Source organism: Onychomys torridus, chromosome 1 (genome assembly GCF_903995425.1).
Source record: "Onychomys torridus chromosome 1, mOncTor1.1, whole genome shotgun sequence".
Taxonomy (NCBI): Eukaryota; Metazoa; Chordata; class Mammalia; order Rodentia; family Cricetidae; genus Onychomys; species Onychomys torridus.
The window spans coordinates 126,858,973-126,884,644 of record NC_050443.1 but is presented as its reverse complement, the minus strand read 5'-3'; the positions used below and the strand labels follow the sequence as shown (position 1 = coordinate 126,884,644).

The window sequence follows — 25,672 nt, the reverse complement described above, 5'->3', positions numbered from 1 at the left end:
TATGTCCCCAACAGACACAAAGGAGGGAGGCAGCAGCTGAGAACGTTAGCGGTTCCTTGGAAACTAGTATCTGAGAGGGCAATAGTAAAAGCGTAGTCTGCGGGCTGGTGTGGTTAAGAGCACTCTCTGCTCTTGCAGAGGGCCAGTTCAGTTCAGTTCCCGACACTCACATGACTGCTCACTGTGGCCTGTAACTTCAGTTCCAGAGGACCCACCACCCTCCTCTGGCCTCTGTGCACTCCGCATGCACGTGATGCACACATGTACATACAAACAAAAAAGTTATACACACAAAATAAAAATAAACAATAGATGGTGTGTGTGTGTGTGTGTGTGTGTGTGTGTGTGTGTGTGTTTAAAGAGATGGGGTTTCTCGGTGTCGTCCTGGCTATCCAGGAACTCGAGCACAAGGATCCGCTTGCTTCTGCCTCCTGGGTGCTGGGATTAAAGCACAAGGCGGCTATTGACAACGTTTTAAAAAGTAGAGGCAGCTAGTGAGAGGCTGGAGTCTCCAGCTCAAGCCTAGCCGGGAGAGGATACTAAATAGTGTCTGAACCCGGGGAGGAGCCAAGCACGCAGCCTTCTCGCCTGCTAGTGCAGGTGGGACAAAAGCTGTCTCATTTTCCCTCCCGTCTGTGGTAGGATGGTGTCGATGGGATGGTGTCCATTGGCTGTTTCGAGGAGCGCGCCAGAAAGAGCCCAGGCGGACGAGGGACGCATCGTGACGTCATTTCCGAGGTCGTGCCCGCGCCGGAACTTCCGGCTGGTGAGGCCGTCTCCCTGACCTTGGGCTGCCTCTGGTCCTCGTCCAGGGGTTCCGCGCCGTCATGTCTGTCCTGACGCCGCTGCTGCTGAGGGGCCTGACCGGCCCGGCCCGGCGGCTCATGGTGCCGCGCGCTCAGATCCACTCGAAGCCGCCGCGGGAGCAGCTCGGGGTCGTGGTGAGCGGGACCCACAGGGTGCTGGGGGCGGCCTGCAGCTCTGGCCCGCGCCGACTGCAGGGCGTGGAGGGGACAAGTTGCTTGGATGCTCTTAAGCCCTAGCTAGGACTTTCCCCGTTTCCTGGATCTCAGGTCAGCCCGTCAGATTCTGTTTACTCGCTGCCCAGCCTCTAAGCCGGTTTACCTTAACGTTTTGTTTTGTTGTTGTTGTTGTTGTTTTTTTTTTTTTGGGTGGGGAATGCCTGATAACTGGCAGCGATGGTAATGGTTGTCGCTAATTTTTTTTTTTTTTTTTAAGGAGGGGTGCAGGAGACCCACTAGGTCTTTGGGATTCTCAGAAATGTAGGATAGCTGTTTTCATTTCTTAACCTTTTTTTTTTTTTTTTTTTTTTTAAATTGAGACAGGTTCTCATGTAGCCCAGGCTGGCCTCGAACTTGTAGTCATATTTGACCTTGAACTGATAATCCCGTCTGCATCTTTTTAGTGCTGGGATTACAGGCATGTGCCACCACTTCCTCATTTTTTTAAAATTAAAAAAATTTTTTTTGAGCTTTTCTATTTTCAGTGAGAGCAGGTCCTGAATCCAGGCAGCTGGGCACTGAATTAGGCTTAGAACCAAAGCGTTGCCACTGAGGAAACAGTAACAATCAAGTCATGCTTGCCTGTAGGCCCAGGTACTGGGGAGGTTGAGGCAGGAAGACCAAGCTCAGGAATTCAGGTCAGTTCGGGCAACATAATGAGACTTTGTCTCAAAACAGGGTCTGGGAGCTGGAGAGGTAGGTGGCTCAGCACTTGGGAGCTTTTGGTGCATGATTTCCCCAAGATTGGAGCTTGGGTCCTGGCAACCATGTATCAAACCATGTATCATGCTTGTAACTCCAGCTCCAAGGGACCTGACCCCTTCTCCCAGCCTCCATGAAAGTATAGGAGCACACACCTGTGCTCACTCCCCCCAACACACACTGCACAAATGCAGATAGAACAAATCTTTGAAAGTTATTAAAAAAAACCACTCAGGCAGTGATGGCCTAGTGCCCATGAGGCAGAGGCAGGTGGATCTCTGAGTTCGAGGCCAGCCTGGTCTACCAAGTGAGTTCCAGGACAGCCAGAGCTACATAAGAGAAACCCTGTCTTGAGACAACAACCAAAAAGAAAAGAAAATACACAAACAACAAGGGCCTGGGGGAAATGGCTTGTTTGGTAAAATACTTGAGTTTGGACACCCAGTTGGTTAAAGACCATCTAGTCTTTAACCTCAGCGCTGCTAGGGGCAGAGGCAGGGAACTCCCTGGAGCCCACTGCTTAGGTTGTCTAGCCAGATCAGCGAGTTCCAGCTTCAGTGAGAGAACCTGTCTCAGATAAAAGTTAAAAGAGCAGTTATGGGAGATGCTAAATGTCAAGCTCTCCTCCACCCACAAGTGGGCACAACAAAAACAGCACACATAGCCACACATACACACACCCCAGTCGGCATGGTGGCACAGAGTGTAATTCCTGCACTAGGGTTTGGGCAGAAGGATCTCAAGTTCAAGGTCAAGCCTGGGGTACATAGTAAGAGTCTTGCCTGTGCAACTCCCCTCCCTGCAGACAGGGGGACCTTTATATCAAGGCTGAGAATGGGCTTGGCACCTGAAACAGTGTCCCTCCTTACTATATCTCCCTGTGTCTCTGTCTGTCCCTCCCTCACACATGCTGGGGATTGAACTCAGGCCCAGGTTGCTTTCCTTAGTGTGGGTCTGCTGGACTTTCCTTAGTCTATCTTTCTGAGGGACTTTCCCATGCCTACCAGTACCCTACCAGTACCCTTAGGACTACCAAAACTCGGGAGTTCCTAAGAATCGTTGCCCTGAGGGATCCTTCTTTCTTGTGCTCTATGTAGGATATCACCGTTGGGCTCACTTCCTGCTTCATCTGTTGCCTCCTGCCAGCGGGCTGGGTCCTGTCACACCTGGAGAGCTACAAGAAGCGGGAGTGAAGGGAGCTGGTCCCTCATCCTGTGACTAGACCACTCTGGCCAGCCATCTTGATCATGTCTCCTGCATTCCTGGCTGGCCTTCCCTCAGATCATGCCATTCAATTTCAGTCACCTCTTCTGCAATCATGACCAATCAAAGTCTCCATGATGACAGCTGGGACCACAAATATTGCTTCTGCTTGGCAGGGTCCCCCCTTGTAACAATAAAGTCTTATTTAAACCTTGCCTCAGAAATACATTGTGCCCTCCTGCCCTGGGCTCCTGCCTGCACACAGGAGCTGAGGATGGTGTTGGATTGGGGTCTAGGGAGGAATACCTTGGCTGGGGCAGACCCCAGTGCTGTCTGAGGAGTCTTAGGTGCGTGTCAGCTGCACTTCACTTATTTAGATGGCTCTCAGCTTCTGGAAAACACATTTGTTACTGAGCATCACCTTGTTGCTTATCCCTTCCAGTTCCCTCACCTGTACCAAGTTCATTGGCTCCCTGTAAGTGCATGTGTGCATGCATAGGACTCCATCTTTAAGGCCAGCTCTGTAGCTGTGATCCTTTTCAAGTGACTTTCCTGTGCAGTACCTTGCAAGTAGTGGGTGTAGTGGGGCCCAAGGCATTTTATGTCAATTCAGGGCCTCTTTCAGCACTCTGTAAATGCTTATCAGCTAAGTAGTCTTCCTTGTACCTCCTCAGTATTTTCAGGAGGAGCCTGGGGAGGGGCAAGGGGGAGCTGGAGGCGGCCTCTCTAGCCATGTGGTGCATAGGAAGCAGCACCTACCAAGCTGGAATCCCACAGGGAAGAGCAGCACTGTGGTCCCCCCAAACCCCTGAGAGTAAAATGGCTTTACCTCCCTTTTCATGCTTTGCTCAATGACTTGGTTGACTTCCAGATAGACACAATGGCAGGTGAGAGCTGAGGGCTGTTGTTAGTTTTAGGCCCTAGATGTCAGAACATACCTTTCTGGTGCCCTTCTAAAGGCTTGTTTTCTGAAAGCTTCAGGTGGAGCTGGCTCCCCTCCATCCTCTACTCCTAGCTTTTCAGCATGGTGTTTGGTGATGCCTATACATCCAAGGCCAAGGATGTTCCCTAAGGGTAGGAAAGGACGACTCCTGAGGGCCTACTGCTTTCAATACAAACCAACTTTGGTGTCTTCAGGTTGAAGGGGTTATGGACCAGCTGCCTGACCCTGTTGCCAGAGTAGGCAGAGAATGCTACAGGGTGGGCACAGCTTGGGACGTCGGTGGGGGGTGGGCTGCTGCTGCTGGGTCTTTAGGGCCCAGTGTGGAGACCCATACCTGGAATCCTAGCACTTGGAGGCTGAGGCTGAAGGGTCCTGATTTCCAGGCCAACCTAAGCTACATAGTAGTTCTCTCTCTCTCTCTCTTTGAGATGGGGTTTTCCTGTGTAATGAGCCTTGGTTGTGTCCTGGAACTCATTTTGTAGATCAGGCTGGCTGTGAATTCACAGAGATCTCCTGCCTCTGCCTTCCAAGTGCTTGGATTAAAGGCATAGACTGACACCTGTCCAGTAAGGACAGTATCTCTTAAAACAACAAAAAACCCACTAAATAAATGGATAAAAAATGAAGGGATGACCTAAAAAATCTTGGCCAAGTGGTCTTGTAGCTGTGCCTGCCTTCACACTATCAATCACATTGACAGCCCTTCCTGTTCACAACAGTTCAGGGTAGGGTTGAAAGCTGGCTGTCAATCAGCTTTGTCACCTTAGAAGTGATGGAGGCAGGTGGGGTGGCAGGGGCCCTCCTTGCCAAGCCTCTGCTGCCAGAAGAGGTTCGGCTGCACGGACCTGTTCTGTCCATGGACACAGATGATACCTTGATCTCAGAGCCATGCAGTACCAGAAGAGTTTTGTTCCAGTTTCTATGGTAACGTCACTGCTCTGCCAAGGATTAGTTCTCTCCTATTTCTGTGCCCCTGGAACTCAAGAAATAGATGACAGACACCCTGTCACAGAAGAACTGACTGCTCAAAACCATAGTCTGTTTTGAGTTTGTTCAGGCTGGAGGGAAGCCATTTGGCTATAAATTCCCAGACCCTGGTCTGGGCCCTTTTAAGCAGGCTTGACATCTCAGAGGAAGTGGGGGTGGTGGGCTGGGCAATTGGCTTGGGGGCCTGAAAGAGGGCTTAAGATTCCTACTTACTTGTCATGGGTGGAGTCATCCTCACAGGCCTAGAATCTCACCTTTCACTGGCATGCTTTCCCCCAGTCATGGGTCCTTAAATGATGTCCCACAAAGTAAGGCTTTGTGCTCGGGCCATATCTTGTGTCCTGTCTGGTCTGTGATGGTGAGGGCTGAGTCTGGAGGCTCCAGGGTGAAGGGTGACCTTAGCCCAATCATTCAGTCTAGTTTCAGTTTTGGGGACTACAAAATAAAGATGATATGATAGGCAGGATAATGTCACTTCTCTGATCCCAGGAACCCATGAAGTAATTTTAAATGGCCCAAGGCGATTTTGCAGGTGTGATTAAGGTTCCGGGTCTTGAGCTGGGAGATCATCCTGGATTATCTGGGTGGCCTAGTGAGATCACCCGACCTGACATGCCCTACAGACCAGCCCATCCTTGCTGCCGTCACTGCAGGAAGTGGGCTAGAGCTAAGAAGTGCTGTAGCCAGAAGGATTGGGAGACTTCCTGTAATCTTCGAGGATCTGGATTTTGCCAGCCAACGTGGAAAGGAAGAGATGGATTCTCAGCCCCTGGAGAGGAACACAGCCTAAGGGTATGCACCTTGACTTTAGTTCTGATCTCCAGAGCTGAGTTCTTGGGGCATGGGCCATCAGGACTGCTGTACCAGCTGATTGGACCTCTGGGTGACACAAGTGTCATATGAGTTCCCAATGGAGGTAGAATCCTCCCTGTGCCCCTTGCTTGGCTCCCCACTGCTCTGTGCTTCAGTGGCCTGTCCAATAGGTGACTCACAACTCAGCTAACTGCCTGTGCAGCTCTGCAGGCCTGGCCTTTGCTGGATTCATTGCTTCCCCAGACCCTGGTGGGCACAGCAGCACAACTCTGGGGCTGTAGTTGGCATTTTCTTTGGTCCACTTACCAGCTCCCAAATAAAGACATGGAGGAAAGCTCAGCCTTAGCTTAGGCTGGTCCCACTAGCTCTTTTAACTTAATTTAACCTGTTTCTATTCACCTACATTTTGCCTTGGGGCTTTTTACCTTTCACTCGTAAAAAGCCCTGAGGCAAAATGTAGATAAATAGAATGAGTGGGGACTCATTTCCCACCTGAACATGTATTCCCTGGACATAGATGGGCTCTGTGTCTCCAGATGGTAGGACTGTATGGGAGAAGACTTGATCCTTTGCCTGCTGGCACATTTGCGACTTTCCAACATGCAGCCTGAATGCACTCACCCACCCACGTGTGTTAGCTCTGGTTTTGAGACATGGTCTCATATACCTCAGACTGGTTTCAAACCGCCTATGTAGCTGAAGATGACAATCTATTTCTGGTTCTCTACATCCAGAGTGCTGGAGTTATAGGCATCCAACAATACCATGCCCAGTTTTTATATGGTGATGGAGTCAACAGGGCTTTGTACATGCCAGCACTCTACCCACTGGGTTAAGTCCCTAGCCATGGTGTGTGTGTGTGTGTGTGTGTGTGTGTGTGTGTGTGTATACACGTGTACATGCACACTTGCTTGTGTATGGGGGGGGTGACTTCAGACATTTTCCTTAGTCACTCTTCACCTTATTTTGGGTTTCTCTTGCTGTTCTGGCTAGATTGGCAGGACAAGTGGATCCACCAGCATCCACTCCTCCAGTGTTGGAGTCACAGGTGCATGCCATCACACCCAGCTGCTTTTTTTTTTTTTCCCCCAGAGCTGAGGACCGAACCTAGGACCTTGCGCTTGCTAGGCAAGCACTTTACCACTGAGCCAAATCCCCAACCCCCACACCCAGCTTTTATGTGGGTGCTGGGTATCTAAACTCAGGTCCTCATGGTTTTGCAGCAAACACTTTACCCATTGAGCTCTCTCTCCAGCCCCTATACCAATCCTTTTGATAGGGACTTCATATTGATGTCCTGACTGGTGTGGAACTTACTCTGTAGCCCAGACTGGCCTAGAACTCAGTAATGCTCCTGCCTCAGCCTCCTGCATATTGGGACTACATATCTCAGCCACCAGCCCAATTTGTTTTGCCTGTTTTTGTCACTGGCCTTGGACATTTGTGGAATGGTAAATCAGGAGGCAGGGACAGTGTATCCTTATGTCAGGGATTGCTGGAAATCTGCAAGTGGGGTTTAGATGCCTTGGGATAATCAGAAGTTAGGAAGTGTTGAAAGGTGCAGGACAGATGTATTTGAGTAAGAGAAGAGCTATACACCACCAGGGAAATGGGCATTCAAGAATTGAGCAAGCCCAGAATGATTGCCCATTGCTGAAAGATCAGCATTCAGGAGTTGGAGGCAAGTGGGTTGGAAACCAACCTGGACTACATGAGACCTTGTCTCGAATATACATAAAATATAAAATTAAAGCAAGGATTTGATTGACAATGTTACTCAGCAGTAGAACATTAGCTTAGTATGTGAGAAGCCCTAAGTTCAGTCCTCAGCTCTGAAGTAAAGCAAGCAAACAAGGGTTTAATAGAAAACATGAAAGTCTGGACGGGATCAGGAAGGGCTGGAAAGAATATGACTGTAAAATAGAAAAGGGCCCTGTGGAGAATCAGATGACCTTTATCTTTACTGTGTCAAGATTAATGTCCTGTTTTATGCTTACCACCAGTAGGAAAACTGAGTGAATACCACATAAGATCTTTATTGTTTCAAATAATAAAAGGCTGGAGAAGGCTGGGCGGCAGTGGTACACGCCTTTAATCCCAGCACTTGGGAGGCAGAGCCAAGTGGATCTCTGTGAGTTCAAGGCCAGCCTGGTCTACAGGGCAAGACCCAGGACAGGCATCAAAACTACACAGAGAAACCCTGTCTCAAAAAAAAAAAAGAAAAAAAAAAAAAAGAAAAGAAAGAAAAAAGGCTGGAGAGGTGGCTCAGAGGTTAAGAGCACTGGCTGTTCTTCCAGAGGTCCTGAGTTCAATTCCCAGCAACCACATGGTGGCTCACAACCATCTGTAATGAGATCTGGTGCCCTCTTCTGGCCTGCTGTCATATATGCTGTATATGTAATAAATAAATAAATCTTTGAAAAAATTATTTTAAAAAGTTACCAGTGAGTCATCTAGAAAGTTTTTTTTTTTTCCTTTTTTTTCTCGAGACAAGGTTTCTCTGTGTAGCTTTGGAGCCTGTGCTGGAACTCACTCTGTAGACCAGGCTGACCTTGAACCCACAGAGATCCGCCTGCCTCTGCCTCCTGAGTGCTGGGATCAAAGGCGTGTGCCACCACCGCCCAGCTGTAAAAAGTTTAATATGAAACAAATAGAAAAGTACAGATACCAACAGCGCGGTGGTGGCGCACACCTTCCATCCCAGCTCTCGGCAAGCAGAGCCAGAGCTCTGCGTTTCAGGACATACAGGGCTACACAGAGAGACTGTCTCGAAAAACAAAAAGCACAGGTATCAAAGATGCTGTTAAGAAAAGTTATAGATTTACACAGAGAAACCCCTGTCTCAATAAAACCAAAAAAAGAGAGAATGAAGAAAAGCTATAGACTGGGGGAAGGGGTAAGGGTGCTTGCTGCCAGGCCTGATGACCTAAGTTGGATCCACATTGATAGAATGAGAAAATCAATTCCTACAAATTTTCCTCTGACCTCTACACACGCGCCACAGCACAGTCTCCCACATACACAAAAATATATGTGCAGTAGAATGTTATTTTAAGGTGTGTTACTTTTGTTTATGTTGCATTTGTTTAACTCTGTGAAGCTGTGTTATTTTGCTTGTCTAAAACACATGACTGATCAAGTGGAGAACTGAACGGCCAATAGCAAGGCAGGAGAGAGAGATGGGCGGGACTGGCAGGCAGAGAGACTATATGGAAGGAAAAATCTGGGATGAGGAGGAAGAGAAATGGAGATCAAGGAACAAGGGAGAGGAAAAAGGAGCCAGAGAAGGAGGAGGACTCCAGGGGCCAGCCACCCAGCTACACAGCAAACCACAGAAAAATAAGATTTACAGGAGAGGGGAAAAAAAAAACAGAGGCAAAAGATAAATGGGATAATTTAGTTAAGGAAAGCTGGCAAAAACAAAACACACACACACACACACAAAAACAAGCCAAGCTAAGGACAGGCATTTATAAATAATAAGCCTCCATGTGTGATTTATTTGGGAGCTAGGTGGTGGGTGCTCCAAAAGAGCCCAAAACTAACAACAATATATGTGTAATAAGAATATATATGTATATATTTTTTAGCCGAGTGGTGGTAGTGCACGCCTTTAATCTCATTACTTGGGAGACAGAGGCAGGTGGATCTCTATGAGTTTGAGGCTAGCCTGGTCTACAGAACAAGTTTCAGGACAGCCAAGGCTACACAGAGAAACCCTGTCTCAAACAAACAAAAAGAATATATTTTTTTAAAAGGTTATAATCTGAGGCTTTGGTTCCCACCTGCTCATTATAGAAGGTCCTTCCTGTGACCACAGAAACTGCCAGGTTGGATAGATCACAACTATTGCATCCAGCTTCAAACCTGGATGCCCTCTTCTGGCCTCCCCAGACACCAGGCATGCATGTGATGTAATACATACACATAAATAAATCTTCAAAAAATATATAAATAAAAGCTGGGCTGGCCAGATGGCTCAGTGGGTAAAGTGTTTGCTACACAAACCTGACAACCCAAGATCTGTTTCCAGAACGCATATAAAGGTAGAAAGAGAGAATGGATTTCATAAAGTTGTACTCTTTCATACAGGCACCTTGGTACATATAGCCTCCCACACATCACAGACACAATAAAATTTTTCACAAAAGAAAGATAGCAAATAACAAAAGACATGATTTCCATTTGGCTTTGCTCTATTATTTTTTTTAAAGATTTATTTATTTATTAGGTATACAGCGTTCTGCCTGTAGTCAGAGGGCCCCAGATCTCATTACAGATGGTTGTGAGCCACCATGTGGTTGCTGGGAGTTGAACTCAGGACCTCTGGAAGAGCAGCCAGTGCTCCTAACCTCTGAGCCATCTCTCCAGCCCTTGGCTTTGCTTTTTCTGTTTGCTTTGTAAGTCTCACTGTGTGGCCCTTGGTAGCCAGAACTTATGTAGCCCAGGCTGGCTTCTGTCTTGTAACGGTAGATATCCACCTGCCTCTGCCTCTGCCTCCCGGGTGCTGGGATTAATGGTGTGCACCATGCCCAGCCTGTACTTGGTTTTTCTTAATCTTGAAGAGAGCTAGAAAACAACTCCACCCTGGCCTCTGTTATCTGGGCTAGGGAGTCCAAACAGGAGCTGGGGTTGGGACTGCTCAGGACAGAGAACTGCTACTCTGGAGAGGGAAAAGGAGCTATAGCCAGGCTACCGACCAAGTAAATGAACGTCTTCCTCCTGCAAATTCAGTTTGGTGCTTGCATTTCAGGGTACACAGGGCCTGCAAATGTGAGTGTTCCTTTTCCTACTGGTCAGCCCCCATTTGTCAGAATAGATAAAACCCAAAGAAAAAGGGAAGCTTTGGCAAAAATTAGCAAGGACGGCCACTTTTTGGCCCAGTTTTACTTGTTTTGAGACAGGGTGTCATGTAGCCAAACCTAGCCTGAAATTCGAGGATTACCTTGAACTCTCTCTGGTCCTCCTTGTCTCCACCTTCCATGTACTCGGATTATGGATTTAAGTCCATGCCTTTAAATGGCCCTGTTTTCTCAACCAGAAAGACATAGAGCCCAAAGTTAGGTCGAAGCTTTTGGTTTGACATCAAGGGAAGATAATCTCTTGCCGGAAACAGGTCTCCGAAGCCTGCAGGGAATAGCTCAGTGGTGAGGGGCGAGAGGCCGCGATTTAGGGGCATCAGGATGTTGGCACCACTTCCTGTCTCGCGGTGGCTCCGCGCCGCACTGCAGCTGAGGTCGCGTACCGAGAGTGCACGCAGCAGGGATGTTGCCTTCAGTGACTCGAATTCCATCTTGTTCCTTATCTCAGTCACACAACCTGCGTTTCAAACTCCAGTAGAGAACAGAAGTGACGCGAGGAGGCCCTTAGCACCTCATGACCTTCGAGGACAGTGGGGATACGGAGGCGCGCGCCGGGGTCACCCGCCTGTCCTGAGGCCTCCGCCCCGAAGCTCACCCGGGCCGCAGGAGCGGCTCAGCCCCTGACAACCGCTACCGGAGCCTGTTGCTAGGGGCGTTGCGAAGGAGGGGCCACGAGGAGGGGCTCCCTTCCGGGAGGAGGGCGATTGATAACCCGGAAGCGGTCGGCAGTGCGGCGCTGTTTAAAGATGGCGGCGGAGGAACCTCAGCAGCAGAAGCAGGAGCCGCTGGGCAGCGACTCCGAAGGTACGGACCGAGGGAAGGAAGTCCTGCCCGGGCTGGCGGGGGCGAGGCTCGGTCGGCTGTTCCCGAGGAGCTCCGGGAGGCAGGGCCGCCGGGGCCGGGCGCAGCGTGCCTCGGAGCTCTCCGCCGCCTCTTCTCCCCTCCCCCTCACAATGGAAGCAGGGCCGCGGCGACCCCCGGCCGGGCGGGGCGGCGAGGTCCGCCGCTCGGCCTCTCGGGCACGCCTGGGGCGGGGCCTGAGCCGCCCCGCCTCTACCCGTCCCGCGGCCTCGGCGGGCTCCCGAAGTCAAGCCGAGGCCTAGGCCCTGGCCGAGTCGCCCGCCTGCCCTTACCCGAGCTGCCGAAAGGCGTGGAGTGACGCCGGGTTGCTTAAGCACGAAGTCCCCGGCGGGGCGGTCGGCATGTTACCTGCAGTTCTCTTCTTCAGAGCTCGTTCTGGTCTCCCAGCCCCCTTGAGCAGATCTAGGCATTGTTTTTCTAGTTCTCCGGTTCTTAAAAAAAACAAAAAGCCGGTCACACCCTCTCCATGTCTACCGTGAACTTGGGCTCTGGGGATTGAGTTAAGGCTCTCGAGTGGGAGGGACAGCCCTGTAGTAGGACATAGGCTCAGCTGAGAACCTGGGATAACCATGTCCCAAAGGATTGACTTTAAAAAGTCATCCATCACACGCACACCCTACTCTGACTCCACGCTCTAGACTAGAGGCTGAGTACTAGGAAACCCAGGTATGCAGAAAGAAATAGTTCTCGATCACACATCTTAAGAAGAGTCTGGGACTAGAATTAGTATCTCCTGACCCCTATCCAATGGTTGCTTAGAGTAGGGTCCATAAGAAGAACTTCCCAAATCTAGGGATGACTCTACAGAGTGCTTAGATTACTTGCTGCTGTCAGAATCCCAGCATATTTTGATGATGGGAGCAAGGTGTTGGCGTTAACCCATTCTACAGTTGAGGAGAGAGGGCTTTGCAGTGCACTGGCAAGTGACGGTGCCAAGAGTCCAGACAGGAATTGTACAAATGTGGGCTTGCCCACAGCTCTTCATTGGTTTTTTGACCTTGAGCAAGATGGAGTCACCTCTTTGCATTTGTTATTTGGAAAATAAGCACCATTAACAATGCACAGGACCACAGAAGGATAAAGGGTATGTTCCAGTAAAGTGCATGCTCACAAGATGTTCTCATTCCACCTAGGGCTCCACCCCCTTCATCTTGCTTTCCCCAGAGAGACTCTTCCCCAGAACCTTCCAGAATGCTACACAGTACTGTTAGAAAGCAGGGAGGAAGGAATATCAGAGCTGGAGGGTGCCTTGACGGGGATCCTTATTCTGTCACTTTATTTTTTATTTACTTATTTTCTTTTGGGTTGCTAGAAATAGAAGCCACAGCCTCACACCTACAGGACAAATACATCTTCTACCACTGAGCCTCACCCCCAGCCCTATTTTCTTTTCTCCCAAGATAAGGCCTTGTGGTATTTCCAGGGCTGATCTCTAACTTGATCCTTCTGGTCTGGTCCGTAAGTACTAGGACTTACAGCCGTGCACTGTAATGCTCAACTGCCCTCTTTTTTATTTTTATTTTATGGAGACTGGCTCTATGTAGCTCCAGCAGCCTTGAACTTGTGGTCTTCCTGCCTTAGCCTTCTGAATAACACCATACTCAACTACCTTCTCCAAAAGATGAGAAAGTGAAAGCCTAAAGAGGAAGGACTTTGCCAAGATTACACAAATGGAGTGTAAAACATGGGGCTCCAGATTCCAAACCTTTTCTGCCAAAACTGCCTGCCATAGAGATGGCCAGGCCCCACAGTTACCCTTGCTCGGCACTTCTTTTTCCTTCTTCTTCTTTTTCTAGGTGTTAACTGTCTGGCCTATGATGAAGCCATTATGGCTCAGCAAGACCGAATTCAGCAAGAGGTGAGGTGCTGGAGAAGGTTGGGGAAGCAGTAGCTGAGGACTTCATGGTGGGGATGCAGAGTCAGGGCCTGAGGCCTAGCACCTACTTTGAAGCCCTCCCCTCCAGTCTATGCTAGGCACTCCATGCTTTTATGGGGGTTGCTGTACCACTGAATGACCAGCCCAGAACCCCTTTCCTAGGTGTTAGGCATGGGTTACTCAACCTCCTTGGCAGAGCATGATGGATCCCTGCCTCCTGCAGATTGCTGTGCAAAATCCTCTGGTGTCAGAGCGGCTGGAACTCTCAGTCCTGTACAAGGAGTATGCTGAGGATGACAACATCTATCAACAGAAGATCAAGGTGGGATCCTGGCCAGAGGGGCAGAAGGAAGCCTGTTCAGCCTTGCTTTTTGCCAGGCCTAATCTTTGAGAGGGTAGGGTGTTGGGAGGGACGGGACACACCTCTCATTGCTAGTTCTTGAAGTGTGCAGCCTCTGGACTGAGACCTCCATTCACCTCAGATTGCCACTCAGCAGCTGTCTTCTTGACAGGTCCTTCAGTGTCTCTGAGCCCTGGGTGTCCTCATCTGTAAAATAGGGACAGTGAAAGCATCTGCCTGTAGGGTGGCTGTAAGGTTGAGGTAGGTGATGCCCAGGTGGGACCAGGTGCAGACTGGGTGGGCACTGACAACTCAGTACCCAGCCAGGGGCCAAACTTGCTGGTGTTGGGATGGGTAGATGGGTTACACAGAGACCTGTCCTACAGTCTGTTTGTTGGATCTTTGCGGAGGACAGGCCCCCTATGTGTGTCCCTGTTGGATCACTCAAACTGAGTCAAGTTTCTTTACCAGCCACCCCAAAGGCTGTGGAGGTTGAATTGTGACCCTGGTATGAACACAGTATTTAGTAGACAGCCAGAGGTGTTAGGACATGGTATACTTCAGTGTTCCTCTAAAGATCATAGGAGTATATATCCTCCACTTGGAGCTGGGGCCTTCAGGTGGCAAGCAGATAACCCAGTGAGTGAAGCTTCCGACAAGTTAACTGGGAGGGTACCGTCTCACAAAAACAGGCATGGCAGCTAGTGTCTGCAGTTACTCCCCGTTGTCAGAGAAGCCAGAATTCATGAGCTTTCCTGACTGAATATTTGGTAGCTAATGAGAACTTAAAATGTGGTGTAGGGCTGGGGTACAGCTATCTGAGGAGAAGCATGAGCCTAGTGTTTGCAAGGCCTTAAGGTCTGTCCTTAGCACCTGGAGGGAAATGTATGTGCTAAATAACCCCTCTTCAGCCTAGGTCAGCTGAACCTAGTTTGTGACCTGATCATATCCCCACTGCTCAGGGGTTTGGGATTTCTCCAAAATACCTGTGAGGACAATAAGGCCCTGACTTTTTAGGTCTTTGCTTTCCAATTGTGTGACCTCAAGCTAGAGTAGTTTCTGCCTGTGGGGCAAGTTCAGGGAAGATGTTGAACTCACCGCTGGTGCTGCTCAGCAAGGGCTTAGAAAGCAATATGCTTTTCCTCTCCCTTGTGGCCAGTTAGTAGAATAGTGCCCCACCCAGGGCCAATTGTCCCTTGTAAAACCAACAGGATGATCCTCAGGTTCTTCCTATCATTGAGTTATTTAGCAAAATGTTTAAATGTTTGAAGAGAGCTGTTGGCAGCAATGTACCTCAGCAACCCTAAACTTCCATTCTGTGTCCTGTTCTTCCTGGGCAGTAACGGTAGAGCCAGGCTGGGGTATGTACTTGGCTCCTGTGGAATGGACTCTGAGGATGTGAGGAAGTGGGCATGAACATTCTACAGGGTATCTGACTGTGTGTGCCCAGGGAGCTTAGAGAGCAGAGTGGCTGGACTCTTGGCAGTTTTTGTGCAGTGGGCATGTTACATTTGCCAGGCAGGTGCTCTGCCCCAGGCACTGGCGATACTTACAGGTACTGGATACTGAAACACAGTCCTGCTTCTGTGATGCTTACAGGAGACAGTGCAAGACAGATACAAACCTAAAGGTATGTGTGGTAGGGAGAGAATGAGGTGGGAGGATCAAGGCCAGCCTGGGCTACATATTGCAAAAACGTTGTCTCAATGTTGTACCACCCCACCCACCCCCACACCACACACACAGTTTGGTTGTTGGAGTTGGTTAGTACTGTGGAGAGAAGTGAAGGAAGGGAGAGTTTGCATTTTAAACAAGGTAATGGATAATAACCTTCCTGAAAAGGTGTATTTGAACAGACAGAAGCAAGATGACAACTGACAAGGCGTCCGGGAGTCATGGGGCTGCCGTTGTTGAAGAAGGGGACATCTGGGCAAGTGGAGGCCATCATGAAAGCCAGTTTGGCCTGGGCAAAGATGCAGGGAGGAAAAGGGCTTGTCTGTAAGGTTACTGTTGTTTCAGGGGTAAGAACAGGCTTCAGGGGGTAAGGTGGAGGCAGAAGGAGCAGTGAGGACTTTAGCAGTAGAACAGGAGGCAGGTGTGAGGACCAGGAGTGGGCTGTGTTGAAGGAGAGCCTAAGGGGTATATATACTGTTGGGGAGGAATGAGTCATCTGTGAGACTGTGGGTCAAAGCCGTGAGTGCAGAGCAGGGTGGTGCAACCCAGCTGTGGCAGTGGAGCTATCTGGGACAGTAAGGTATGGAGGAGGCAGAGCATCAAACATGAAACTTCGTTTGTTTCCAGACAGTGTTTCTCTGTGTAGTTTTAGTGCCTGTCCTGGATCTTGCTCTGTAGACCAGGCTGGCCTCGAACTCAGGAACTCAGAGATCTGCCTGCCTCTACCTCCGAAGCACTGCTGTTAAAGGCCACCACTGCCCAGCTTCAAAAGTAGAACTTTGTCTAGGTTTGATAGCCTAGAATTTCAGAAGCTTGAGGCCAGAAGAGTACTGCAAAGTGAGACCCCCATCTCAAAACCAAAATGAAAGGCAAGAACTGTATCTACGGACTAAGAGGTGGCCTTTCGTCAGGTCCTTGGTGTTATAGGATGGGCAGGAAGCTCTGTGTTTGGGTGTGTTGTAACTGGCAGGTGTCTTGAGGAAGGATACTGTGGTTTGGTGGGAGCCCTATCCTTTAGAATGGAGAAAGATGAGGGGTAGCCTGGGAGAGAGCAGGGAAAGGAAAAGATGGCGTGTAGTGTTGTTACCCTCCAGAGGCTGGGCTGGGGAGGGCTGCCTTGACCCTGCTGTGGTAGCTCCAGGTTGTTTTTGACCTTGGTTGGACAAAAGCCTCCCATAGGAGTTTCTGTTTTTATTGGGAGACCTGCCTGGATCTTATGTGCCTGTGGGGCCTATAAACTATATAAACTAGATTCATGTCCTTGAATGTGAAGGAGGACGTGAGCTGGTGGTGAGTATTGGGGTAGCTAAGTGGCAGATGTCAGGGCCATGTTCTCAGTGTGAAGGGACTCTCAGTTCTGAGCATTGCCTGAGGGTTGTCATCTGGCAGGTGTCTTGAGGAAGGATACTGTGTGATTTGTCAGGAGCCCTGCCCTTTAGAATGTTGAAAGATGAGAGGTAGCCTGGGAAGGAACAGGGAAAGGAGGGAGCAGGCTGAAGAGAGCAGGGATAGGGGTGTCCAGGTGGGTGAGTGAGGCCTGCTTACCAAGGAGGCTAGGTGTCACTGCCATGGGGATGTGCTGCATTTAGAGAGTGACAAGGCTGCAGGAGATGGTCCCTGCTGCGGGCGTGGTTGAGAAGTGAGAGAGGGTGAGGAAATTGGTTTACCCTCAGACTAGGAGAGCTGCTTTCTGTGGCTGGGGCCCTGCTGAGCGAAGGGACCTCAGGCAGCCAGGCGGCTGTGAGTGTGGCCTGTCCTGTTTCCCTGCTTTGCCTTGCTGGGATTGAAAGACCTGAAAAGCTGCATTGTCAGAGGCAGATTTGGTCATCTGTTTTTATAGGCAAATGGCTCTGTAGCCAGCAGCACCCACATGGCAAGCAGCTAGTGACTGCACCACCTGTTGACACATTAGTGCACAGCCTCTATGAGCCTCCACGGGAGGGCTCTGTTCCAGTGTGTGACTTGGTGTCCTCATTCAGCAGCCTGGAGGTGGGAACTTGGAACTCAGTTGCCACCTGCTGCTCTGGCCATTTCTTGGGCAGGCCCTGGCTTGGCTGGATGTTAAACTGGGCTGCTCTCCTGCAGGACCTCCACAAAAAGTACTCCTACATCCGGAAGACCAGGCCGGACGGCAACTGCTTCTATCGAGCATTCGGCTTCTCCCACTTAGAGGCACTGCTGGACGACAGCAAGGAGCTGCAGCGGTAGGGGCGGGTCTGCGGGCGCGTATTGGGGGGGCGGGTGCAGGGGGCTGCAGGCCCTCTGATGGGTGGGAGAGCTGGGCCTTAGGCCAGCCATCAACTGGGGTGTTGGAGGCTTCCCTTTGAACTTGGTGGGTGGTCTTGTCTAGGCAGGACTGTGCTGGCTAGGCCCTGTTTTGCTGGCTGAGAAGCCCATGCTGGCCTCCCATCCCTTTCCACCCCCAGGTTCAAGGCTGTGTCTGCCAAAAGTAAAGAGGACCTGGTGTCCCAGGGCTTCACTGAATTCACAATCGAGGACTTCCATAACACGGTGAGCCCTGCTGTCTCTGGCTTGGCCAACAGGGAGGGTGCCTTCTTGCTCCTTTTCCTCATTTTACCTTTTGTCCCTGCATGGGGCAGTTCATGGACCTTATTGAGCAGGTGGAGAAGCAGACCTCGGTAGCTGACCTGCTGGCCTCCTTCAATGACCAGAGCACCTCAGACTACCTTGTGGTCTACCTGCGGCTGCTCACCTCAGGCTACCTGCAGCGGGAGAGCAAGTTCTTCGAGCACTTCATAGAGGGTGGCCGGACTGTTAAGGAGTTCTGCCAGCAGGTGCCACCTCCTCTTCTGCTCTGCCCTGGGACCCTCCTTTGCTGTTTGGTTTAAGGGTGGGGCATGCCAGGGTAAAGTGGGGGCCTGGGGGGAGAGGTTTTGAGACAGGCCTGACCTGCCCCTGTGCTACAGGAGGTGGAACCCATGTGCAAGGAGAGCGACCATATCCACATCATCGCCCTGGCCCAGGCCCTCAGCGTGTCCATCCAAGTAGAGTACATGGACCGTGGTGAGGGCGGCACCACCAACCCACACGTCTTCCCTGAGGGCTCCGAGCCCAAGGTCTACCTTCTCTACCGGCCTGGGCACTACGATATCCTCTACAAATAGGGCTGGCCAGCCTTGCCGCGCCCTGCCTGCCTCCCCGCCAGGCGCTAGACATGTACAGAGGGGTTTTGGTTTTGGTTTTGGTGTTTTTTGTTTTGTTTTGTTTTGTGGTTGTAAATGGTCAGATTTCACTCCTCCCTTTTCCTGTCACACAACCTTCCATGTTTTATTAAAGGGGATGCTGGTGGTGAGCCCGAGTGTGCGTTTCCCTGCTCTGCTGCTGCTGTTCCCTACCTGCCCGCTGGCTGCTGTGTGTCTGGCTGTCCCTTCCCCCCCCGGGGGGGGGGGGGGTCTCCAAGCTTTCCACCTATCTACCCCCAAGCATTTCTGCCAAGAAAGTCTGAGAGGGCTGGGTCTCCAGGTTCCTTGGATTTCAACTTTCTACCCATCCACAAGACCTGCCCCCTTTCCTCCTTGACTTTCCAGGGGTTTCCATGGGAACTTGGCTGGGGGTCTCAGGTCACCCATACTCAAAGCTGCCGCTCAGAGTTATAGATTTGCTGTTCTGGCCAAGGCCCCAGATCACAGCTTTCTGCTCACCTCCAGGGGTCTGCATGATTGAGGAGTCCTGAGATGAGAGGTTGATGGGAGGAGGCTAGCCCAGGTAGGTGGAGGCGCTGTGCATCCTCAGTGGGCCCCAGGAGGAGCTGAGCTGGTATGGGAGGAACATAATGCTCCTGTCCAGGCAGGGCTTGACTGTGCCCTGTCCCCAGAGCCCTGCCTCTGCTTGCTTTTCACCCCGTTTGCTTGGCCATAGCTGCATTACCTGCCTCCGTAGCTGCATTATGTATCTGCATTACCTGCCTCTTTGCCTTCTCCCCAGCCCCAGCACATGTGGGGTCTCAGCCCAGGCTGTGAGCTCCTTGGGGGCAGGCCCTCAATAAATGTGAAATGCTGCTGCCACCGCCGCCTCTGCTCTCTGGCCAATGCCTCACTCACCCGCCTGGCTCACCCAGGGCTCTTGTAGCCTCTTGAAGCAAAGACACCATTCCCACCAAAAGCTACCTTCCCCCACTTGGCCCCAGCCAGACCCCTACCCCAGCACTCAGACAAGTGAGGCTGAATCAGGCAGCTTTATTAAGAGGCTTCTTAAAGGCAGGGCAGGTCATGTTGAGGGAGGGAAGAACAGAACCCTGTGGTGGCCAGGCTGGAACAAGCTGTCAGCTTCCAAGACCTCTCAGAGTGAGGCGCGGAGTCCCCCCACAGGCCCCGGTGGGTCTGAGGGTGAAGCAGACAGGGTAGAGGGAGTTCAGGACTTGTGGGAGCCCCTGGGCCCCTCCCTAGCTTCACCACCCCTCTGCGCGGAGATGGGCAACAGCAGGTTGAGCGGGTGTTAGAGGGCCAGGTTAGTGTAGGGCGGCCACACCACACTGGGCCAGACCCTGCTTACCAGTCCCATTCAGGGTGGGCTTCAGGAGCCTCAGGCTGGAAGGCAGAGGATAGTGAGAGCCGCCCCAGGGCCACGGGGGAGGGGTAGGCGGGCCAGGGGGCGGCCGGAGGAAAACAAGGGCACATACCTACTGGGAAGTAATGGGGCAGGCGCTCTCGGTAAATGCCCTCGTCCTTCTCCAGGAACACACAGATGATAAGCCGGTCCACCTGTGCCGGCATTGCTGCTCAGCCCGGGCGGGGCCTCCGCCGGGCCCTCAGTCCTGGTACTGTATTCCCCAAACGCACCCACCCTGGCAGGGTCTCAACTGCCTACTGTGGGTGCATGTCCGCGGGGATTTGAGAATCCCAGTACCCAGGACCCGTCATAGAAGGGGTTCAGGCTGCACGCTCGCCCCTTCCCATCGCTGTTCCACGGAGGGAGTGGGCCTGGGGAAGGCAGGTACAGACTGGCCACCCCGGCCCAGAACAGGTGCCCCTGCTCCCGCCTCACCTTGTCCCGGTGCTGCTCCAGCCACTCCCGCAGCGCGGCCAGCACGACTTCGGCTGCCTCCTCATTAGGGTATCCTGAGGGCAGGGTCTGGTGAGTGCAGATCTGGCCCCGCCCCCCCACCTCCGAGAGTGGGGCCCTCACTGCCCACGCCAGGCCTTGCTTCTCCAGACTCACCAAACACGCCTGTGGAGATGCACGGGAAAGCCTGGGGAAGGGAGAGTGAGACGACATGGAGACTGGGTCACTAGATGCCTCCCCGGCCACCCCGGCCACCCCGGCCACCCCTGCCCCTCGCCGCCTGGCGACTCTTACCACCGAACGCAACCGGTGCTCCAGTAGCAGGTCCAGGCTGCTCAAGTAGCAGCTGCGGAGCTCGGCTGCCTGGCTGGCACTGGGCTGGCCCACGGCGATGGGCCCCACTGTGTGGATGACGTCTAGGGTGGAGTGAGCTGCAGTCAGACGGCCTAGGTGTCCCTTGCCAGAGGACCCCACACTCGAGGTGCACACTTGTGCGGCCCCCACGCATGCCACTGCTAAGTGGTGGAAGACAGTAAAGCTGTCCCCTCGCTCTCCTGCCCGCTGCAGCGCCAGCCCCCTTCCACCTGCTGTCTGGGGTACCAGAGGGGCCAGGTCCTTACGCTTAAAGTTAGGACGCCCCCCTGCGGCTGTGGGCAGTTCCTCTCGTGCACTCACACTTGGCCGGCAGCCGATAGCCGCAGGTGATCTTGGCTTTGCCGGTCTCGCAGTTCTGCAGGGTGCGGCACTCGTCCGTGAGCAGGGGTCCCGCGGCCCGGTGGATGCAGCCGTCCACTGAGGGGCGGGGGAGAGGGGGACAGGGGCCGGGATAAAGGAGGAGTTGGGGTCCTCTCATCCCTGAAGGATCAGGCATGACACCCCAATCTGGAGAAACTCCAAGGCTATCTATGCCTTGGCCCCCCAACCCCGGGCATCACAATGTTCTTCAAGGCCTCTGGCTTCTCTTGTCACCCCTTGTTTCACATCTAGGGAAACAGGCTCTGAGGAGCAGCAGCTGGCCCTGCAGCGAAGAGGCACGGGGCGACCAGCAGGGGGCGCGCCTGGCCCACCCTCTTGGTTCTCTGACCAGGACGCGCCCTCCTGAGGTCACCTGTCATCTCTTTTAAGAATCGGGTGGGATCCTAAATCTCACCTTTTGACAAGGCCATGCAAAACTCTAGACTTCATTTAATCCCATCTGAGGGACCGAGGCCACCTAGTTCCAAATGGCAGATCCAGTCCGGGGCCTAAGCCTGACTTTTCCAGCTCCTTCCCATTGGACCAGGCCCGGCAGGTGTCTCTAGACTCTCAAACCCTGGTGAGGCAACTAGCATCCTGCTTAAGGAGGCCAGGCTTGGGCTTGTTTATCCAAGGGAAGCTCTTGGGGCTCTCTGTAACCCTGGGGACCCAGGCCCAGATAAACAACACTTAATGCTCCAGTATCCCAGTCAGCAGAGGCCCAGAGCTAACTCCACTGCTGATTCACCCAGGCACCATATAGCTTTGCCCAAGCAGGCTGGGGCAAGTACTGGTTTGCCCCGGCCTGCTATAGATTTTCTCTTGCTTTACTACCATCTCAACTGCAAAATGGGGACAGTGGCCCTGAGAGGGCAGGGCTGATGAAACGCAGGCCTACTCTCGAGAAGCCCCACTGCTTGGTGTCTGGCTGTATTGGCATCAGGCAAAAATCATTCCGGCTCCTTTTTTTTTTGGGGGGGGGGTTTCAAGACAGGGTTTCTCCATGTAGTTTTGGAGCCTGTCTTGGATCTTGCTCTGTAGCCCAGGCTGGGACTAAAGGCGTGCTGACTCTGGCTCTATTTTTAACAGACTCCTAACATGAGACCTTTCCCCCTTCCTGCGTCCCTCCAACTTCTTGGCACACCAAATGAACACCACCCTCTGTTTTCTGCTGCTTTTCTCTTGGGCCCTAAGGGGCCCAATTAAACCTAATTTTCAGCTTTGCTCAGAGCTGGCACTGGATGGTTTTCCCAGAGTTGGGGGGCTCTGGGGGTGGCCAGGCAGGGGCTGCAGGGGGCTGCAGAGCCTGAGCTGGGAGTCCATGCCCCAGTGATCCTGTGTGCAGCCTGGAGTTCCCAGTGTAGCTGTTCTGGGTGCGATACCACAGAGGACCCAGCACAGCACAGAACAGTGGCGACGACAGGGAAGCGGGCAGCCTGAGTCTGCCTGGCCACATCACTCTACTTCTCTGGGTCTAATGGTAGGGCCCACCTCATAGGATGTTGAAAAATGAATTTTTGGGGGTGGGGTAGTGCTGGAGATGGAACCCAGAGCACACAATCTACTGTTGAGCTACACCTCAGCACTAAGTAAGTTGACCTTTTCTTTTTCCTCCTTTTTTTTTTTTTTTTTTCCTGAGACATGGTTTCTCTGTGTAACAGTGTTGGCTGTCCTAGAACTCGCTCTGTAGACCAGACTGGCCTCAGACTCACAGATCCACCTGCCTCTGCCTCCTGAGTGCTGGGATTAAAGGTGTGGGCCATCAAGCCAATAATTCTTGTTACTTAGTTAAGCTGTGTTGGGCTTGATCAGATACAAAGTGTTTAGCCCTTCTTATACCATGACTGTGTCAGGCTCTCAGTGTGCACAGGGAGTCCACAGAGTCTGAGGTGAGCACAGGGATTTGTACAGGTCGTATTCCTGGAGCCTGTAGGCCCTGCCTGGCAGTCTCGCTCTCCTGGCATGCTGCTATCTGCTACTCCAGTGTGAGGTATCCTGCAGGGACCTTGGCTGCAGCAGGTCATGTGGAAGTACAGCTCGGAAGGTCTGTGTTTTATTTTATTTTATTTTATTTTATTTTATTTTAAGATTTATTTATTTAGTATACAGAGGAGGGCGCCAGATCTCATTACAAATGGTTGTGAGCCACCATGTGGTTGCTGGGAATTGAACTCAGGACCTCTGGAAGAGGAGCTGGTGCTCTTAAACTCTGAGCCATCTCTCCAGCCCAAAGGTCTGTGTTTTAGAGACTTCATAGCTCCTGCTGAAGTGGACGGGCCTGTAGTCTGGCCTTGGGGTCTGGTTTGGGAGTGTGAGGATGCAGAAGACTGGCACAGGAGCTGCCACCTACCAGCTTTTAGAATAGGGCTTGGACCACATGACTGTGACACTCTGTGAGTGTCTAGGGTAGAGGTTCCCCCAAAGCAAAGATGAGGGCCAGGCCCTGGCCACCACATCTGTGTTACCTTCCCCAAACAGCCTTGTCCTGGATGCTGAGTCTCAGCTGCCTGGTCCCTACCGCCCACCCAGTCCTCCCACCCACACATCAGCCTTCCCGATGTCCACAGCAGTTTTTCACTGGGCAGCGGGTGGTGCCTTGTGCCTTTAATCCCAACACTTGGGATGCAGAGGCCAGTGGGACTAAATGACAAAATCCTGTCTCAACAGACATACAATAGTAACAACAAACACTGAGGCCTGTAGCTCAGTCCCCAGGTCAGCAGACAGCCTGGGTCTTCCCTGGTCATCCCCCTGTGTCCACTTCCTGTCTACTAGGTCTGGGATGAACATTTCTCCACTGTGGTGGAGTCAGTCTGCCCCCTTCCTCCCCATCGGACCTCCTTTCAATAAGCACTTTGGGGAGCTGAGCCAGTCCCATTGATTGTCTTGTGGGAGCCTCGCCTCACATCCCAACCCAGGAGGTGCTACTAACCCCTTTATAGAAGAAACTGAGGCACAGATAGCAAAACCTGGCTCAGGTCACACACTGGGCACTGAAGGTTCAGGGGCTCTACTGGACCACGATGTAGCTGCCTTGGCCATCCCCCAAACTCCCTCCCCTCATTTTGTGGGCCGGTGGGTGTTTGTCCTCTTCTTCCAAACCCTCACTACCATCTTTCATATCCCTGCCTCTGCCCCCCTTCACGCCTGCAGTCTGGTACCTATCCTCTCCCTGAATCAGTACGTCCCCCAGCAGAGTGTCCACCATGGGGACCCTCATCTCTCTGGACTGTTCAGCCTACTCAGAGGGCTGTCTGCTCCTGCCACTCACTCAGAGACGCTGGCTGTTTCCTCCCGTCCAGTCTGAGCTCTCCTGTCCCAGGCCTCTCTTCTGCTGCCGCCTCCCTTGTCCCTCCTACATCTCACTCGACTCCAGCCCCTGCTCTCCTGTCTAGTCCGTCCCCCAGTGCCCGGGAGATGCTGAGGGACATCTTCCTGTGTGGACAGACCCCTCACGCTAACATTCAGCTTGGGACCCTCAGAAGACACCTTCCTCCTTATCCCAGTACAAGGAGGGGGAGCAGAGCAGGACTGGTAGGAGTTAGCCCATGCCAGGGGCAGGGGCTGGACAAGGAAGGGCAGGTCAGAGGCTAGAGCCTGACCCCTCCAGACCAGCCAAGGCAGGCTCCAGGGGGACCACTTGGTAAGGCACTGAGGACTACAGGCTGCTATTTAGGGTGCTGTAATATTCATGAAGGGAAGATTAGATATTTAAATTTATTCAGCAATAAATGTGTCTCAGTGGGGGAGCATTCCTCATGCTAAACAAACAAGGGGGGAGCTAATTAATTATTTACAGGAACAAGAGGAGCCAGTGGCCTAGGGGACACAGAGGGCAGCTGTGCCCCTGCCAAAGGGTCAGATACCGCCATCCCCCCTTCTGCCACTCTGTGGGGCTGGCCCTCTTACATTCTCTTCTGGGATTGCTGATAGCTTTAGGCTAGCCATTCAACCTCTCTGAATCGCAGAGCCTAGGTGTCCAAAGATTTGTAGGGACGTTGACTCAGGCTGGAGGGGAGTCAACAGGTGGACAACCAAAAGCCAGAGGAGGGTTGGGGATTTAGCTCAGTGGTAGAGCGCTTGCCTAGCAAGCGTAAGGCCCTGGGTTCGATCTTCAGCTAAAAAAAAAAAAAAAAAGCCAGAGGAGTCAACAACTTTCTAAGGTGTCATGGCTGGAAGTGGAGCAGAAACGGAGATCCCTATGGCTACACCCTGTCTTACAAGAAGTGGAGGTAAAGGTTCAGAGAGACATGGCCACTTTCTCAGTCACAGAGCAAAGGAAGATGCTGGGTGGCTCTCACCCGTGCCCTGCCCATCCTGGGCTCCTGTGGACTCTCCATCAGAAAGAGAGTAAGGGAGAGCCTGGAATGGGGGCCCAGTTCGTAGTGACAGCCAACTCAGCCTAGGAGACACAGGCCAGGAGCTTTCCAAAGCCAACTCCCCCTTCTCTGGCTTTCCCACTGTGTTTCCAAGGTACAGTCTCCTCTCTGTGCCTGAGTTTTCTTGGCTGTCAGCATAGGCCTCCTTGCTGGTGTGGGACGAGGCTACACCTTTGTTTATCACACCGTCAGCATCAGAGGTCGGTGGCCCAGGTTCAGCTGTAGACCTCAAGGACAGAGGCCTCCTTCCCAA

At 52.1% G+C, this 25,672-nt stretch overlaps 3 protein-coding genes across 6 annotated transcripts in view; 2 read left to right on the top strand and 1 right to left on the bottom strand.

The window, feature by feature from the left end:
- The first annotated feature begins 733 nt into the window (after positions 1-733).
- LOC118587391 (cytochrome c oxidase subunit 8A, mitochondrial) lies at positions 734-3,142 on the top strand. Its single transcript, XM_036193325.1, has 2 exons — positions 734-941; positions 2,822-3,142. The coding sequence occupies exons 1-2, from the start codon at positions 828-830 to the stop codon at positions 2,915-2,917; spliced, it is 210 nt and encodes a 69-aa protein (XP_036049218.1). The 5' UTR covers positions 734-827; the 3' UTR covers positions 2,918-3,142.
- Positions 3,143-11,102: 7,960 nt separating this feature from the next.
- Positions 11,103-19,313, top strand: Otub1 (OTU deubiquitinase, ubiquitin aldehyde binding 1). The gene is made up of 7 exons (XM_036203620.1): positions 11,103-11,336; positions 13,190-13,251; positions 13,493-13,591; positions 17,369-17,487; positions 17,710-17,794; positions 17,884-18,078; positions 18,211-19,313. The coding sequence occupies exons 1-7, from the start codon at positions 11,279-11,281 to the stop codon at positions 18,406-18,408; spliced, it is 816 nt and encodes a 271-aa protein (XP_036059513.1). The 5' UTR covers positions 11,103-11,278; the 3' UTR covers positions 18,409-19,313.
- Positions 19,314-19,459: 146 nt separating this feature from the next.
- Positions 19,460-25,672, bottom strand: part of Macrod1 (mono-ADP ribosylhydrolase 1) — a 142,397-nt gene continuing 136,184 nt past the window's right edge. Inside the window, exons 5-11 of one of the 4 annotated variants that reach the window (XM_036203608.1) lie at positions 20,981-21,097; positions 20,600-20,721; positions 20,462-20,492; positions 20,288-20,361; positions 19,923-20,004; positions 19,796-19,830; positions 19,460-19,623 (exon numbers count right to left, since the gene is read on the bottom strand). In XM_036203608.1, the coding sequence (XP_036059501.1) occupies positions 19,826-19,830; positions 19,923-20,004; positions 20,288-20,361; positions 20,462-20,492; positions 20,600-20,721; positions 20,981-21,097 (431 nt within the window). In that variant the 3' untranslated portion in view covers positions 19,460-19,623; positions 19,796-19,825. The other 3 variants (XM_036203597.1, XM_036203588.1, XM_036203578.1) reach the window with 3 other exon arrangements.